The 17925-nt window shown below is 46.2% G+C and overlaps 1 protein-coding gene across 4 annotated transcripts in view; it reads left to right on the forward strand.

The window, feature by feature from the left end:
- The window catches only part of CYP2W1 (cytochrome P450 family 2 subfamily W member 1), a 43785-nt gene that overhangs the window by 9722 nt on the left and 16138 nt on the right, over positions 1-17925 (forward strand). For 2 of the 4 annotated variants that reach the window (XM_013177120.3, XM_066977470.1), the window contains 10 exons: positions 4069-4201; positions 5585-6441; positions 8506-8668; positions 9935-10084; positions 10190-10347; positions 11851-12021; positions 13200-13338; positions 13691-13875; positions 14472-14613; positions 15123-17558. In XM_013177120.3, the coding sequence (XP_013032574.3) occupies positions 6259-6441; positions 8506-8668; positions 9935-10084; positions 10190-10347; positions 11851-12021; positions 13200-13338; positions 13691-13875; positions 14472-14613; positions 15123-15310 (1479 nt within the window). In that variant the 5' untranslated portion in view covers positions 4069-4201; positions 5585-6258 and the 3' untranslated portion in view covers positions 15311-17558. Of the gene's footprint in view, positions 1-4068; positions 4202-5584; positions 6442-8505; positions 8669-9934; positions 10085-10189; positions 10348-11850; positions 12022-13199; positions 13339-13690; positions 13876-14471; positions 14614-15122; positions 17559-17925 lie in introns of those variants that run through there. The other 2 variants (XM_048063616.2, XR_010825040.1) reach the window with 2 other exon arrangements.

Raw genomic sequence — 17925 nt, forward strand, 5'->3', positions numbered from 1 at the left:
TTTAAAGACAGGACAGCTAATCATCTTCTCTGTGTTCATTACGGGGCCACAGAGCTGCAAAGCAGGGCTAAATATTCTGCCAGCGTCACTCTTGCACGTCTTTGTATGAGCAGGGTGTGGGATGGAGCCGCACTTGCTGAGAAACTCCCCGCAGAGCTGGTGACAGCAGCGCATAATCCACCATTGTGTCCAGCAAAATGGCAAGCACAGCACAGAGGGGTCATCAGCATGTCGTCATCTGGGCGTCTCTTGAAGGCTGGGTAGGGGATTGAGGCCCCCCGCAGCGTGTCCCTAATTCCTACTGAGGTTAATGACAAGCTCTTTTATAATCCAAGGGTGAAAGTCTGGGATGATGCCAGGGGACAAGAGCTGGCCTCAGTAAAGTTGATGCATCTTCCCTAAGTCGTCTCATCCCGGAGCTCAGCTCCTTCTGAATCTCTTCCCCTCTCTGCTCAGCAGAAGCCCAAGTAAAGGAGATGAGATGAACTTCTAAAGCCTGATGGCAAGCTGATCCTATCCCTGTACTCTGGAGTTTGGAAGCTCCTTGATCAAACGAGTCTGGGAGCAAGCGCTGCTTCCTGCAGGTCACTCACCTGCTTGGATGGTGGCACGATGGTGACAGGGAAGTGACACCTGCTGGTCCACAGGTCTGGGGAAACAGCCCGGCTTATCCACATATATTTGTTCAACTTTGATTGTGAAATCAGTCGAGAGCTGAGGTAAACACACAGGAATTTCTTCTGGGAATATTTTTGGGATTATGATAGGCTCTTCTTTATAAAAGGGAGAATGCTTATGAATACTTCAGTGATTTAGAAGATTGTATTCCACCAACGAGATTTATGTTTGCATAATTATAAAATTGGAATGCATAATGCATACTGTCTATTTCTGGCTTTGCTTCCCATCATCTCCTCTTGGAGCTCTAAGACTATTTCAGTATTTGGGAAAAATCACTGTTCAGAAAAATCTTTCATGTCATCTTCATGTTCATAGGTGTTAGGATGGCAAGAAGAAAGCAGTTCCCATTAGGAAAACTGTTGCCTTCTCCCTTTTTTGCTATCTCAGGAGGGCAAACATTTCACTGATGAAGACTCAACCTGATGAAATTTTCAGTGTTGAGCCAGCAGCTTCGGAAACATGTCCACATTATGTGAGGTTAACAACACTGTGGCCACTGACATTGAATTTTTAGTGGTTCAAGACCATATACCTGCAACCTAGTAAGACTTTTACTGGCCAATGGTTGATGGAGCAAAGCTCCAAGGATTTATTGCCTGCTTCCTGAAGAATTGCTCACAAGAGGGAAACAAGGTTGGCCAGCACTGTATCCCACCTTTAAAAGGGACGAGCTCCCTTGCTCCATATCGATAACTGTCTATGCTGCTAACATGGTCAGATAATACTGCTACCTTTTAACTTAAAATAGCTGATTGGACTAAATATTAATCTGTAACCTAAAGAAGAACATGGTGTCCCTTTGGCAAGTTTAGCACAGTCTTTGGCATGCATCTTGGCCATTCAAGACAGTGACACAGCAAAGCGATATGGTGGCAAACGTTCCCAAACTCCAGTTTGCCAGTCCCTAGCTTGCGCCCAGCGAGGGGCAGGTTTGTTTAAAGCAGCTCCAACCCATGTGAAGGTGGGCTTGTTTTGTAGTATGGCCACCGCTGAGGCTATGGGTTGAAAGCCACAGGCTGAATTGTAAAACTGCAGGTTTCAGGTGCTCTGTGGGGGATAAAATAACCTACTCATGATAGATTGAATTGCATCATTACTTGCTGGCGGCAAGTGGCCTGTCACCCTCTTCGGTCTGCCTGCTAGCAATGGCTGCAATTCCAATCTTGCCCCTGCCACTGTCTCATTAAGCCTTTGAACTTTCACAGCTGGATTTTCCCCCCACAAACCAGGCATAAAAGCAGTGCTTTTGCTGGAGCTCACTCTGTGCTGCACTGATGGGTATTGTGCTGCTGCTGGGGAGCAGTGCGCAACGCCAGAGCGATGGAGTAGCTGAGAATGTGGCAGAGAAGAGATGCAATGGGGCCTTTAGAAAGACAATCTGCACTGCACTGCAGAAGCTTGTATTCAATTTAAGCACTTCAACCTCCTTGTGACAAGTGCCTGGCTGCTGTTCTGCATACAAGACCTCTCCAAACCCAGGCAGAGCTTGTGCTGCCAAGCCCTGTTATGGGAGACAGCTTTTTACAGGCGGCTCTGACCTCGTGGACAAAGCTTTCGTAGGGATCAATGACTTAAAGGCACTCGTTGTGCGGTCAACAACATCCTGGCTGTGCAAGGTGCTTCACCACAGCCAGTGTGCTCAGCCAGCCTCTTCAAACCCACTCAAACACTGATTTCAAGGTTGCAGCTTGAATAACCCAGCCTGGAGAGGGCTGACCTTGTTATCGCAGAGAGGTCAGCCGCTGGTTGGTGTGTAGCAACAGGGAGCTGTGTAGGTAGATGACTTTGCCCGTGATTTCATGTTTGCTTTGGAACCACCATCGGGGTCCCGCTCTCTCCCCCCATGGGGTGAGACTGGGTGATGTGGGTGCTGGGGGTGGCAGTTCCCATGGCTCTGGGGATGGCAGCGTGCATTTCCAGCAAGTCACAGGCTCAGCTTCACAGAGCTTTTTGTGCAGGTGAAGGTGGCGCAGCCAGGGCAGGACTGTCCATGGATGCCCTCAGGGAGTAGATCAAGACGGGCAGTGAAGGTCTTTTCTTACAGAGAGAAAAAGGAAGGGGCGAAGCTGAAATCTTGGCAGAAAGAGCAAAAAAAGTATTTATCTTAAATTTGTGCTTGTGCATTATTAAGCGCCTGCTAAAAACCATGATTGAAGCTTCGAGGATTAGTGGCCAGGCAAATGGGATGAGAATGCTAGGGAAGGAGAATTTTAAAAGCACAGCAAATCCTACTTCAAGTTGTGTTAAAGTTGGGTCTGCCAGTGGTGCTGGCATCGTGGGGAAGGAGATCCCAGCGTTATGGTTAAAGGCAGATCCTGAGGCCTCAGAAAGGAGCGAAAGGTCTGTGAGCAGAGCTTGTGCCAGGCTGGCCCCTGGAGCCTGAGCATCTCAGAGCAGTAACGCAGCATCAGCCGGAGCTGCTGGGTGTGCTGGGGAGGGGACGGAGCATTTGCTTCCTCTGCCTGCTTACTTCATTGTATTCCTTTGAAAAATATTACAGAGTCAAGGAAAGGGCAGTCTGGTTTGGGACCAAGGCCTTTTCTCTTAAACAGAAGTTGAATGCTTTACTGCCTGTTGCACAAAGCCACCAAATGCTCAGAAGGGACATTAACTGGTGCACGCTGCACACCCGTGGGAGCGGCTGGGGAAGCAGTAGCATGGGGCAGGGACTTGGCTGCAGGGTGAGAGCACATGCTAGTGTGCTCTGTGTGTGACCGCTGTACCTGCTGGCGATTAACATGATGCTACCCAGAATTACCAGATGTTGCTTTGGGGACAGATTAATGTACCTGCTAAATGTAGTTCTGATATCACTGGAAGATTTTGAAGGCCCTATCTTCTGATTCCTCCGGGTGCAGAGCTTGAGTGGCATGCTGTTCCCAAGGCCCCTTGCTATGCAAAATTACAGTACAGTACAGCCAGAAATCGGGATTATCACACCCCGCCTGCCCATGGCTGGCCCCATGGGCTGAGGCAGGCCTGAGAGTTTGGTTTCTGCACTCCAGTCCTCACTGTTCAAATTCTGATTTGGAAGGCCTTGATCTCCAAATGCATACCACGTAGGCCAAGGAAGGACTTTCTTTCCCAACAACAAATCCGTGGGTGGTTCATACCTGGAACACTCTGTGTAAGGGCCTCTCTTTCTGTAACTTCTCCTCTGACTTGTGGCGTGACCCTGCCAGAGCTGGGGAGGTTTGGTTTTTCAAAAGGTTCATTTGCTCCTAGATAAAGATTAATTTTCATTTTAATTTTTAACTTATATCTCTTATGGGAAAGTGTTTTTGCATGCCATTTAAGATGCTGTTATCTTTGCCCAGCTTTACCTCGTCTGTGGGTTGCTTCACCCAGCAGGTAATGAATAACCTTCCCCCTTCCCTCGCTGAACAGGCTGCAGGCAGAGTGCTGACTTTTCCCTGCTGGGTTCTGCGTGGAGATGCAGTCTCGTCGCTTCCTCGCTCCCTCTCCGGGAATCACAAAGACATTTTCAGCACCCAGCTGCCACCTCTGCCTCTTGCTTTTGGTAAGCGTTACGGTGTGAGAAGACGCAGTTCCTACACCACTTTCTGCTTACCTCCTGTTGTACGGAGCCCAAAAGACCTTCCAGCGATGACGGTAGCAAAGTTGAGTCAGGCCCATGGGAGCTGCAGCCACAAGGGCTGCATTCACAGCACAACCCCGCTGCTCCCCAGGCCAGCCCGGAGCAGGGCAGCGCGCTGCAGTCCTCGGGTGGTTTGCTCAAAGCCACACAGACAAGTCATTGTCCCAGCGAGGACGTGAAGGCACATATCCAGACTCCCAGTCTCCTGGTCTCACCACAGGAAAAGGCTGTTTATAACACGAGTGGATTTGGGATGAAGTGGTCCAGGGTGTGTGAACCTGCTGGGTCTTGGAGCAACCGCAAAGCATACTGAGGGCTGACGCCACCTCGTATCACAGTAGGGAGTAGTGTGAAATCCTTGTGATCTGAAAGGGTTCCGAAAAGAGACATCAAATGTGCTTTTCCTACCTGTGGGACTATTGCATCAGGTGTTAGACTAGGGTAATTTTACAAAAGCAATGTGTGTTTCCTCTAATGAGGAAACCTCTGGCAGGTCTCACTCTGTTAGATGACAGAAACCAGTGGGAAAGGCAGATTTGGCACAACACCTTCCACATCCATATTGGTTCGATAACCCAGCTCTCCAAGACGCGTTTTTTTTTGTATTTGTTTTGTCCTGTAAAGAAGGTAACACTGTATGGAGAGCAGGAAGTAAGTCACCTCACTGAAATACCCGCTCATAAAAGTTCGAGGCACAAAACTGAATTATAACTTTGGAGTTTCTAGCAGTGAATTAGTTTTTCACCAGCCTCTGATGGGAGAAAAACAAGAGGAGCTCAGCAACTGCAATTTATTGAGCTTTCTATAACACAGGCAGCAGTAGGGAAGAGTAAGAGCTGTAGAAGTGCCTTGTTAGATGTTGTACACAGGACTGGCCAATTGTTCAAGCCTGGTAGCTCAAGTTTATTTTTTTGGAATCACTTGTAGTTGTGGGGACCCTGTGTGCTGGTCGGTGCTGGAAGCCACCAGCAGAGGGATCGATCGGAGAGGTGCTGGGCAAACCCCAGCCCAGCAGCAGCAGCCCAGTGTTCTCCAAGGGAGGCTGGAAAAATGATTGCAAGCCAGTAGCAGAGAAAGTGAGCTGAACACTGTGTGTACACAGCCGATCGATCCGATGTAATGGTGGCACATAAGCAGGCTGTAGGGCTACCCCAATGGAGAGGTGTAGCTTTCTGTCCGCAGTCTACAGGTAGATCTTTAGGACAGCCCAGATTCAAAGTGTCAGTAAATAGGAGCTGCTCGTAGAGATTAGCAACAGAGCTCCAAATCTGCAGAGGCAACAAGTGTGTCCTGGATTTTTTGCAGGTTTTTGCATCGTCCAGTTCTGTTTCCTTTCATTTGGAGAAAATGCTTCACTGCAAGGACACAAGGAGGTGAAAGGAGCTGGAGAAGTCTTACAGCCAGCTTCATGCATCGCCTGGAGCAAGTCTCTGCCTGCAGAATCTGCTGCTGCTTTGCTGTGCTATGGGATGGGCAATGTTTGTGAAGGATTATTTTGGGATCAGCATTTGTAAGGTAAAGAGCTAGAAGATAAAAGGTGAAGATCTGCCTGTGTTCAAGGAAGAGGCTGAATGAGGAGAATGGAAGAGTTTAGATGAAGAGGATGGAAGAGAGGGATGAAGAGGAAATGTAAAGAGGGATTTCATGATTGATGCCTAATAATGAAGAAGATATGGGACTCCCAGGTGCTGGGCAAATTATTGCAGGCAGAAGAATTTAAGCTAAGCTTTGGCAATGAAGCAAACCAGCCATACCCCATGATGTGGGAAGCCTGCAAGCCTGCACCTCTCCAAATTGTGTTTGGACTTTGCCTTTTGCAGACATAAATTCCGAGTTTTGTGGAGATATGGGCGTGGAAGGGAAGATTGTGCAAAGCTCAGAAAAACCCCTGGTATCAGTTACTCTGAATAAATATAATGCGAGCATTCCAATAAACGCATCTCTCGGTAGCTTTTCGGAAAGGCAGGCTCCACCAAAATATGGCTGCCTTCATGCCCATCTTCATCTGTGGTCTGTGCTTGTTGCTTTTATTAACTGCACTCTATGTTTTACAAGGTTTTAAGCAATCAGCTTTAAAATTGCCTCCCGGTCCATTTCCTCTTCCAATCATTGGCAACCTGCACTTGCTGGACATCAGAAGGCAAGACAAGTCCCTAATGAAGGTAAGAACAAGCATCCTCTGGTTTTGGGGTGTTCAGGGTGTTGGGTGTCAGTAGGTACCTGGCTAAAATTCTCCCTCAGATGACAGCTCTGAGATAATTGTTCAGTGCCAAATGCAGTTAAAAAAAAAAAAAAAAGTTTAATAAATTAAATGTAAAAGTTTCAAAATGGCCAAGGAAACTTTGGAATCCCAGCCCTGCAGAGACTGATGTTAAATATGAGCAGTATTTACATGAGGACTACTCACACACTGAAAACTGTGAGTGTCCACATCAGTTCAGACTGATGAACCTCAACTTTGGCATCTTCCTTGTGTTGTGAAATACTTTAAAACACTTGAGTGTCCGCGTGGCCAAGTTGAAAGATGGATGCTTAATTGTAGTTGCCAAAATAGCTTGTATTTCTTGTTCACGATGGCAGTTCTTTGAATGGGAGTTAGGATAGCACAGCCCAAAGAAGAGAAGTAGGAGAAATCATTTGAAACAGTGAATGACTCGGATTTGTGCAAGACAAAGATTTGGTAGGAATCACAGTTGTCTTGCATCTCTCTTCCAGAAAAAAAAAAAAAAAAAGAAAATTTCCATGTGTTTATTCTCTTAGAGCCAAAATACGGCTCAGTGGGCATTCCACGTGTCAGGACCCAGGGTGTGAGTATCCTGCTCCTTACACCAAGCCTGTTAGCATCAGTTTGTCAGCAGCCCTCCGGAGTGCTAAGCACTGTGTAGGTAAGAGGGATTGGCTTTCCCTATCTCTCTCCAGTAACCGTGACATGTGAGGAGCCTCCAAAATGCCTATGGAGATGCATCTTCATCCCTGTTCCCATCCCACCAGCCAGCCCCCAGTGCGCTCGGCATCCAGGGCTTGGGAGCTGGGAAGCACGTTTGTCCCACTGATGCCTTTTCTCCCCCATTAGATTATAGCATCAAAAAAACAACTGAGAAAGATGCCTGCTGCCGAGCAGACCCAGTTATGCCTGCTCTGCCCTGACTTGCATTCATGCTGGAAACTGCGAAGGGGAGAGCACAGTGAGAGGGTTCCTGGGGCTGCAGCAGTGGGCAGGTGGCAGGGATGGTAGTTGCCTAGTAGATTATGCAGCAACCGAAATATTATTTTGAGTGGATGACTGAAATCAGAATCCTCTGAACATATATATATATATATATTTTTTTATATATATTATTTCATTTTTTGCATGAAGAAAATGAGTCTGGCTATACTGCTGAAGTGCAGATTAAACTCGGCCTGGGCTACCTGTTGGTTTGCTACAGCTGCAGGGGCTGCTAAGTTTTCTCCTCTGGTTTACATTTCCTGAACTGTCCGTTTTGTGGGACACCAGGCTCGATCTCATAACAGCTTTGTGCTGTTTCAATGGCATTGCTCTCAGTCAAGTCTTAAATCCCCGTATGGCCTGGCAGGACCATGTCCCTGAGCCTTCCAGCGAGCTGCTGCTGCCCAGATCTCAGATCTCACTAAAGCATCGCTGGGGGGTACAGACCTGTCCTGCTGTGCAGTGGCTTGAACGCTGTGGTGTGGCAGAAATAGAAAGAAGTGTGTGGGACAGTGGTCATTTTCTAAGATGGGTTGAAAGAACAATGGTTTCTTGTATGTCCATCCGTGGTGAATCATATTGCATACCTCTTTGCATTAATTGTGGCAAAACTTTTATTTAAATTCAGTCATAAATTAGGTCACCTCTGCTCTTCCATCCTCTCGTGTTGGGCTGTGGCATTGCAGCCCACCAGGTCAGACGTTGCCCAGTAGCTGCCTGCAAGATGTCCCTGATGCCTTTGTGCTGCTGTTAGCGTCTGAAGGGTCTTGTTACTTTCTACCTCTTTAACCCCCTGGGCCAAAGCGGGTCCAACCAGCTCAGAAAATGAGTGGGTTTGTGGGTTGAACAGCCCAGTGTTTATTTGCTTTGATTCCTGTTTTATTGAAGTGTCTCAGGGTTCAATCTCTGGCATCTCTCCAGCCCCTCTGACCACAGGAGGAGGAGCGAAGGCAATTCCATAACCACCACAGCAAAACACACTGCTACCACTGACGGCTTCTATTTCCTCTCCTTGTAGATTTCAGAGAAATACGGGCCAGTGTTCACTGTTCACTTGGGGTTTCGGAAGGCGGTGGTGCTGACTGGCTACGAGGCAGTGAAAGACGCCCTGCTGAACACGGCGGATGTGTTTGCAGACAGACCCGTTATTCCAATCTTCCATCACATCCAACATGGAAATGGTACTGGAGGTTTGAAAAGATAAGGACGTGTTCACTGCTGGTTCTTAAATGTGTGGGTTTTTTTCAATTGCAACAGTATTTAAGAGTTTAGAGCTGCACGCGTACCTTCAAGGGCTATGTTTGATGGGTTTGGGGGCTGTTGTTTGTCTTGTTCAGAAGAATAGTTGTAGGCATCTTTTTATGTGCCTTATCAGTTTTTTTTTCTTTGCTTTTAGCAGCACTTGGGTTCACATTTCAAGGGATTTTTTACAGTGCAGAGGGAAGGAAATTATTTTTCACATGAAGGCCGAGGTCCTTATGCAATCTCTTCTCTGCTGTTACTGGGAGTTCAGACAAAGCCTGGATCATGCATGACTCATGATAAAGACTGCAAGAACTGGCAAGAGTGCAATAGCACGGGCTGTTTGTACCTCAAACAATTACTTCTGTAAACAGATTTTTGGCATGTTTCTGAATTGCATGCTAAAAAGTAATACATTGCCCAAGACTAGACATTGAAAAACAATGAAGGGAATAATCCAGGGCTGAAAGGAAAAGATCTGATGACCTAATATGTATATAATGCATACGGCGTGTGGGGTTTTTTTTATCTTGTTTTTAAGAGTGAGGCCCAGGGTGAGGAAGGGCACACTATGCTGCTTTCCCAGCCCATGCATGAAGATGTAGACTATGTTCAGCCTCCGAAGCCCACCTGGGAAGGGAGGACTTCTGAATTGTACCCAAACTGTCTCTGTCATAAAGGTCTCTGTCGAATACAAGTTTTTTTGGCTGATTACCTAACGCCAGCTGAGGGATATTTCCTGGCTGTAAGCAGTGGTGCCTCCCTGACACCCCTCCTTGTCCCCCTGCACAGAAGAAAGTTCGTCCTCTAAATGCAAGCTCTTCAGGGAAATCATTTGTCCTGTTCATGACATGGTCAGAGCAGTGTCATCTGCTCCCAGCCTTGCTCTCTGAAACAGCTGCGCTGTTTTTCTGAGGAAAAACAAGTCAGCCTGAGACAATTACCATGCATAGAGCTTTTTGCCATGTATGGCTGCAAAGAGACAAAGCGATAAAGAAGCCAAACCCAGAGATTTGGTGTGAACAGCACCTGACTGCTTAAACGATTGCCTCCTGCCCTACAGAACCTACCTGGGTCTGGCCTTCCCCAAGCACCCCAGTCCTCTCCCAAGCAGGGTCCTCTGGGCTGCAAAATACTTGTGCTTGTGGTGGTTCTGAGAAAATCCCATATCACCTCAGCAAAAGAGCCATGCAATCCCTCCGTAGGTGTGTTCTTCTCTTCTCAAGAGCTCTGGAGGAAGACACGGCGGTTCACCGTGGCAGCCATGCGAGACCTTGGCATGGGGAAGCGTCTGGCAGAAGAAAGGATCCTTGAGGAGCTTCAATTTCTCATCAGACTGATCAAATCCTTCAAAGGTGAGCTGGGGATGTGTTGGTTGTTTTATATTGGCAAAGCCATAGTGGAGATCTCTGGGTTGCTCTGGAAATCCCAAATGCAGTTATGATTTTGTTCATTCCCAGGTGGACCTTTCCGACTTCGGTGTTTGAATACAGCCCCCACCAACATCACCTTTGCTATACTCTTTGGGAGAAGGTTTGATTATGAAGACCCAACATTTGTCACTCTGCTAAGACTCATAGATGAAGTTATGCTCCTTCTTGGGTCTCCGTTCTTGCATGTAAGTCACCCTCTGTGTTGGGAAGCTCCAGTATCTCATTGGAGTTGGTAGCTCAAGGCGATTTACTAATGCTGGATGGTTTTGAAGAAGCCTTAGGGTACTGAAACATAACATTCTTTGTTTGGGGGTTTTCCGCCTTTGTGAAATCCCACTGCGTATGTCCCACAGAGGAGGTCCAACATCACATGGTAACATTGGGCTGAAACACTGAAGTGACCTTGTCAAAAGAAAGGATGTGCTCACTTCTACACCTTGAAAGTGCAATAACTGAAGTTTCCAGCCATACTCCTAGTATTTTTGGTCTAAACAAGGCTCAGGTGGAAGAGACTGGAGGGAATCAGGTGCCTCTTGGAGAGCATGGCCAGAATTTATGTCTTTAAAAACACAGCAGTGATAGAAATATCAAAATACTGGCTTTGTGTATGTACCATCAGAAATAGCCGTGCTGTGTGAACATCCCAGAAGTAACGAGTTGCCTTAGGATGATTTCACGTGTGTTTGGGAGTTACCAGCATTTGATGTTTTGGCTTCTTGCTACATGAACTAGCAAAGTCGCAAAGTACAGGGTTGCAGACTCAATATACAGACCACTCACACCTCCTATTGTGGCATTAAATCAGTTGGGAAGTGAGGGCATGCCTGCTAAACAGGGCTGCACAAGAAGTGTATTCCAACTAAGGGGCTCTCATCTGCTCCAAGAGCTCTTGTTAATATTAATCCATCACAAGGAGCAGAGTATTAGTTACTCAAGGTAATATTGAAACAGTCATCCAAAAAGCTGTCTGAAAAATTAAAAAAAGGGATGCTGATGAATTTTTACCTGAATAAAAACAATTTACAATAAAGACATGGGCAACATCCCTTTTCTTTTAATCTCTACAGCAGGTTTAGTTTTTGCAGAAAACAGCAAAATTATAACCAGTTAGCACAGGGTAGAGCAAGAGATTTGTGAATTTTATTCTGCAGCCAGTTTATTTCTAACATTAAGAAGTGGCGTAAGTAACTCCCTGCACATAAAATGCAACTATTTATTGTGCTGTGAAATTTAACGATGCTGAGAAGTGAGTGTAATTGATTTATAATTCATGTGAAAGTTAAAAATGATGATCTAACAACTTTAAAACATGAGGATTTTGGCTTGCTAAACACCCGAAGTTTTCTTTGCTAAAGTGTAATGCTTTATCTTTTTACTTTATTACCTCCTTAAAAATGTAATTTCATTGTTTCATGAGTTCACTATCACTTTCCCTTAATTGTATTTTTTTAATTCATGTTTATAGGCTATGTCTAGACAAGTCTGATTAGCTCCATTCATTTCTGTAAAGAATTTTTAGTAAGAGGAGACATTTTAATACACTAAATTTTTTTAGTTACCAACAAAGGGAAACTCCAATAGTATGTCATTTGGTTCCTCACTTAAATGATTTCTCCATTATGATACTTAAGTTTTACAGTGTAATTGGGAAATGTATATTTTTCTGTACCTTTTTCCTTTTTTTTTAGCTATTTAATTTCTACCCATTCCTTGGATTTCTCTTCAAACCTCACAAGATTATACTGAAAAAAATAGAAGAGGTGTGTGTGATCTTAAAGAAGCACATCAAGGAGAGCAAAAAAAACATTAATGGAAACAGCCTGACAAGCTATATTGATGCACTGGTATTCAAACAAGAGGTATTTTAACAATACAATGATTTCTGGTATGGTATCTATGCGGAGACACTCCGTGTTCCTTGATTAATGAATGTGCTGTGCCAAGGTCTACATGAAAATATTTAAATTTTGGATAAACATCCTCCTATTGTAACAGAGATTTTTAGACCTTGTTAATACTGCGTGAAGTGGGAAAAGCAAGAAATAGTCAATTAGACTGTGCTGTTAACTAGACCAATGTGTAAGACTTGTTCTTGGGTGTCAACTACAGTTCCTTCCCTGCTGGAGGTAACATGATTTTTCCAATGTACTCCAGGTAGACATGTCTCTCTCTGCGGGCATGGGAAGACAAAGAATTCCCAGTTGCAGAGACGCACAAGTTCCTTCTGTGCTTGTGCAAACACATCAGGAGCTTCCACTTAGTGGGTTTACAGGCAGGGATGATAGTGCAGGACTACAGCAAGGATTGTTCAGTCTGTCTTCACCCTTCCTCTCCAAGCGTTTGTACTTGAGGCAAGAGGGGAAGGGATGGCAGCTTGGGCTTGACCCCTTGAGCACGTGCCTCAGCTGTAGCATTCAAGAATGGGCAAAGTGCTTCCCGGTGGAAGCACGAAGCAGGAGAGCAGAACTGAAGTGCCAGTGATATCCTGGTGCATCTTGGCACTTGTGATTCACATGCATCACACTGTAAGGTCTCCGAAGACTACGTTACCCATTTGGGTGGTATCTCCTTTAACATCTTCCAGGGACAGTCCCTTCTAGATAATGAGATCTTATATCATGGTGCTCATCATTAAAATAAGAAGTCAAAAAAAAAGTAATGAATAGATGTATCCTAGACAGTTAGCAGAAGTATTTGCGTATACAAAAGGTGGGTCGGCAGTGTTCTTTCTAGATAGGGATGTGTTCTTTGAGTTTTCACTACAAACTTTAAAGCTAGTGGAGGACATTAAGCAGGAAATCTCTAGTACATAGAGCTGGTGTGCTTGGAAAGAGATGTAAATCCTGACTAGTTCTAGTGACAGGACTTGGAATCAGCAAATTCAGGACTAGAACATGAGTTGTTCTCAACCACCTGGAGGTGGTTCCCAGCTATCTTCCACATCCTGTGATCATATGACTCTGGATTTGAGAGCACCATCCTAGTTCTGTCTTTCCATGCTAAAAGCAGTGACTTTTTCTTTTTTTTTGTGCTACAGGAAAAAAATAAAGATACTCCTTTTCATGATGAAAATGTATTGGCCTCTGCACTTGACCTGCTCATGGCTGGCACTGAAACAACATCCACAACATTGCAATGGGCTGTTCTGCTAATGATGAAGTACCCTGAGATTCAAAGTAAGACACCTTTATGGTTTTGCTTTTCTTACCTAGGGTATTAAAGTACTCTGCAGTGACTTCATAAATGCTGCTCACCTGTAAAAGTGTCATAGCTGCCCATGTGTGCTAGAGCATCCCAAACCTGAGTACCTGAAACCTGTCCATCTCTGTCCAAGCTTTGCATGCTGCCATTCAGGACCAAAGGATCTGAGGGTTTGTTCTCATATCTGCTCCCAGGGGCTGGGAAACTTCCTGCCCTGCATCTCTCACCACCCTGAGGTAGTTCAGCCAACAGTCAGTGTGGGCTGGGATTTGGAAGGTGCTTTACCACTGAGGGAAACTCACTTCACGCCTTCCCTTTGCCCTGCAGAAAAGGTGCACGCAGAGATTGAGCGAGTTCTTGGCCCTGGCTGCTTGCCTACCTTTGAGGACCGGAAAAAAATGCCCTTCACCACTGCAGTCATTCACGAAGTGCAGAGATTTGTCACCCTCCTGCCACACGTTCCCCGGTGCACCTCCACTGACACACATTTTAAAGGCTACTTCATACCCAAGGTACTTGCTGCTCTCCGGACGAAGAGCAGGGTGGTTCACATGCACCACACCAGTGACCCACAGGGCAAAATGTCACAAGAAGGAGGGGAGCTTGTGGCACAGGGCTTTCAGTGGGGGAGGGACAGTTTCCTAATCCTCCATCTCCTCAGCATCCAAACTGAGGAAGTGTGACTTCTGGGTTATGCACGCAACTTCCCATTTTCCATTACTCTGTTTTCTCATTCAATCTTGATAATCTCGAGTCCATTCCCTATTCTCTTAACTCTTTCCATTGTCATTTGTGCCCTATAAAGCAGTGCTGCCTTTGGAGTATGGTGGCATTGTCGTATTGCCTATTTGAGGCAAGCAGAGGTCATCTGGCCAGGAAGGAAGCGTGGCTAATATTGTTCAGTAACAGCACACAACCACTGTTACTTAATCATATACTACTCAGTAATTCCAGTGAACAGGGTATCTCCACTAACTAGCATCATCTGGTCTTGCACAAATCTAGAAACTAGTTCTTTGGAATTTTGCTTGCAGAGAGCCCAAAGGGGGGGGTGTGGTTACGTGGCTGGATGGGCAAAGCCCTTAAGCAGAACGTGGTTGTGCTGCAGGGAACTACAGTGATTCCTCTGCTCACCTCTGTGCTGCTGGATAAAACACAGTGGGAGACGCCAGATGAATTCAACCCAAACCATTTCCTTGATTCAGAAGGGAACTTCGTAAAGAAGAAAGCATTCCTGCCCTTCTCAACAGGTAACAAACGTGTGTGGTCTTGCACAGGGCTCTGAGCACCCAGTGCTCCACAGCATACAACAGTCAAGAGTCAGGATTGCCTCTAACAGAGTGCCTCTGTTAGGAACAGCACTGATATCACTGGTGGGAATGGTGTAGAAATATCTGCTCTGGGTCTCGATGAGTCGCAAACAGTCCCTCACACTGGGAGGCACACTGTGCTCTTCGGTTCAAAGGCACCACTGGGAACTACAGAGGACTCAACACCTTCAGGCAAGAGTTCTACCTTCCCTCTCCCTTGGGAAGGACAGTTTCTAGGTTATCCCAAATCAATTCCTTGCAGGCTCAGAGGGAAACAACCACGTTCAAATAGGTGTAGGAGACCAGTGGTGGTGGCTGCTGAATATCTCCCCATGCTGTTTTGCATTCCTACAGCCTGTTCTGTCCCTCACACTGTTGCTACTAAGCAGGAGGGAAGAGTTGTCTGGGGAGCCACCACTCTACAGACAACGATGCTTTTGGCATTGCAGGGCGGAGAAACTGCATTGGAGAAAGCCTTGCCACAGTGGAGCTCTTCATCTTCTTCACTGGCTTGATCCAGAAATTTACTTTTAAGCCTCCACCTGGGGTCAAAGAATCAGAGCTGGACACAACTGCAGAGGCTGGATTCACCATGAGACCCCATCCGCAGTGTGCCTGCGCTGTGCTACGCCCATAAGCCCAAGGCTCGGAGCTGAGGAAAATCCTTGTAATTGTTTTGTGCAGAGCCCAAGAGATGTACAAAGGAGAAACCAGATCCCTGTGCAGTAGATACAAGTAGTGTCTTCTTACTCAGAGCCTTTCAAGTACTGGCTTAATGCTTGAAATTTTTATTGAACAAATATTTTTCTAAGAAGCAGAGGAGAGCTGGTGGGTAAGGTTACCTGGAAAATACCAGCCAGATACATGGCTGGAAATGACAGAACCGTCACTACTTTACACATTAAATACACAATGTAAGAAAGTTATCCTTGTTCTGAGCTTCTGAGAGAGAATGTTTCTCAACTGTGGGTTATTTCTTCATTTGGAGTGCAATATTAGATACCAGTGTTGTCTCATCCTTGAATCCCTGCTGTTTTCCCATTCCTTGCTGTACATGTGATAAATTACTCCTCGATACTTGCACTTTTTATGTCTGAGGCATGTTCTTCCAACACTTTCCATTCTTCTGGGTTTGAATACCAGATGCAAACCCTGCACTTTTTAGGTTCCCTGTGCTCTGAGGGACCTCATCCCACCCCTTCATCACCGAAGACAATCGGACTCTCATTTACAGCAGCTCGCTTCTTCCTTGGTCTGAAATGCTGAGTGGAAGCCAGAAGGATTTGATAGTACTGCAGGGAGGTCCATTGAGTCATTGTCCCACAAAGTGTTTGAGCAGGTTAACCCCTGGGAGGGATCCTTGTCTGCTGCAGGATGAGAAGACTCCTATCCCCTGTGAACCATCTGATTCTCCCAGGATAACAGTAAATAAATAGTGCGTATATCTTTGCTCCCAGCCTTGCTCACAGGTGAACACAGTTGGACTAGAGATGCATAAAGCCTCACAACTTAGCTCTGCCCCCTTTAGAGAGCACTGTTTTGTAGCTGGCAGAGCATTTTAGCCCATTAAGGAGTGCAGGGCTGGGCTGTATGGGACTTGGAGGAATCGTGGTGCCATCTCGTGGCAAAAGGAAAACAGAAATGATATTCTGCACAGTGGTTATTGCTCTGGCCAGTGCATAAAGGGACTGCAAATAGAAGGCGGTCCTCATTTTACAAATCTGTACAGTTGCTGCAATCCTGACACCTGATCATTGCCCCTTCGAGAGCAGGAGCCCCTGGTCCCAGCATCAAGCAGCAGGCAGGGATGTGGGGCACGCTGCCCAGCCCGCTGCATGTGCCGTGAGCCACAGACACAGGGTGAGGTGGGGTTGTTCATATCTAATTTTCAATACCCAGCTACCTGTCCTGCCCCAAGATGTTTGCCTTCAATTCAGGATGGTGTGATGCAAGGCACAAACATGTTTTGCAGCCAGCAGGAAGACCCTCAGGGCCACTAAGGAATGTGGAAATGGTACTTCCACCCACTTATGAGCCCCGGGAGCCAATGTTTTCTGCTAGATAAATCTGTAGCTGAGTCATAATCAGTGTTCTGCCATCATTTCGCTGAAGAAATAAGTGAGAGACAGCACTTTCTTCTGTGGAGATGTATTCAGCTATCTAGTTTAGTGTGCTGGAGAGCAAGCAATCACTTCCATCTGTCTGCTAATACAGGTACAAGTAAGATACACGTATAAAGGAGTCAAGGGAACCTGTTTCCCTTGGATGTTTGCACCTAGAGGCTCATGGATCTCTTTGAGGCATGAATATTGCAAATTCTGCTGCTCTGCCTGACAGAGGAAGCCAGCAGGGAAGGTGATGTCTAAGAAGAGCAGGCTCTGGAGGCTGCTGTGCTTTTGGGAAGGGATCCACCTCTCTCCTTCCAAGCCAGGACACCCAAAGCCAGTGACAAGGGGTGAGGTCTGAGGTTCCACCAGTGAGTTAATGCAGATTTGAACCCAGCCCAGTTTTCTCCCCCAAACACTAGGTGGTTGCCACATCTGTCTTCTGAGTTTATATTACTTTTGAAGGGGGCTAGAGCAGGAACAGGCCTGGCCTCTCAGAAGCCAAAGGCAAAAGTCTATTTGGCTTCACTACCCTCATTGAGTTGATGTGTAGCTTGTTGCTCAGTTGCTTTACCTGTCTCCCCCCTGAAGAAGACCCCATTCTGTTGCCACCACTCCCCAAGAGAAACAGCGTCTGCAAGTGATGCTTTGGGAGGGCCAGAGCTGAGGTGAGAGACTCAAGGTCCAAGGTGCTATGCAGAGGGACAGCACTAGCATAGTGAAGATGTGGTGGGAACCTTTCATTCTGCCCCTGCAAGCAAGATGTGAAGGTTAGGCAAGGAAAAAGAAGGAAAAAACAAAGGCTGTCCTCAGGACTGACCAGTAGCCATAGCTGAGCTCAAAGGGAAAGCTCTTTGCCTTCGAGAAACCACTCTGCAGATATGGAGGGTCTCCTGCTGAGCACTTTGTTAGTAGGAACAGGGCATGCAGAACCTCTCACCCCCGAGATACGAGTTGAACTGCCAATATTCATTGTCATTCTTGGGCTCAGGATCAACCTTCATGTTCTGTGCAGCACAAAGTTGGGTGGCAGGCACATCAGATATAATGAAGACATGGGAAAATTAAAACTTTATTGGGTTCCCGTGAAGGGGGAGACAAACAGTGTGATAAAGTACATGATAGATAATGCATATGGAAAAGTAGC

Source organism: Anser cygnoides, chromosome 15 (assembly GCF_040182565.1).
Source record: "Anser cygnoides isolate HZ-2024a breed goose chromosome 15, Taihu_goose_T2T_genome, whole genome shotgun sequence".
Classification (NCBI taxonomy): domain Eukaryota; kingdom Metazoa; phylum Chordata; class Aves; order Anseriformes; family Anatidae; genus Anser; species Anser cygnoides.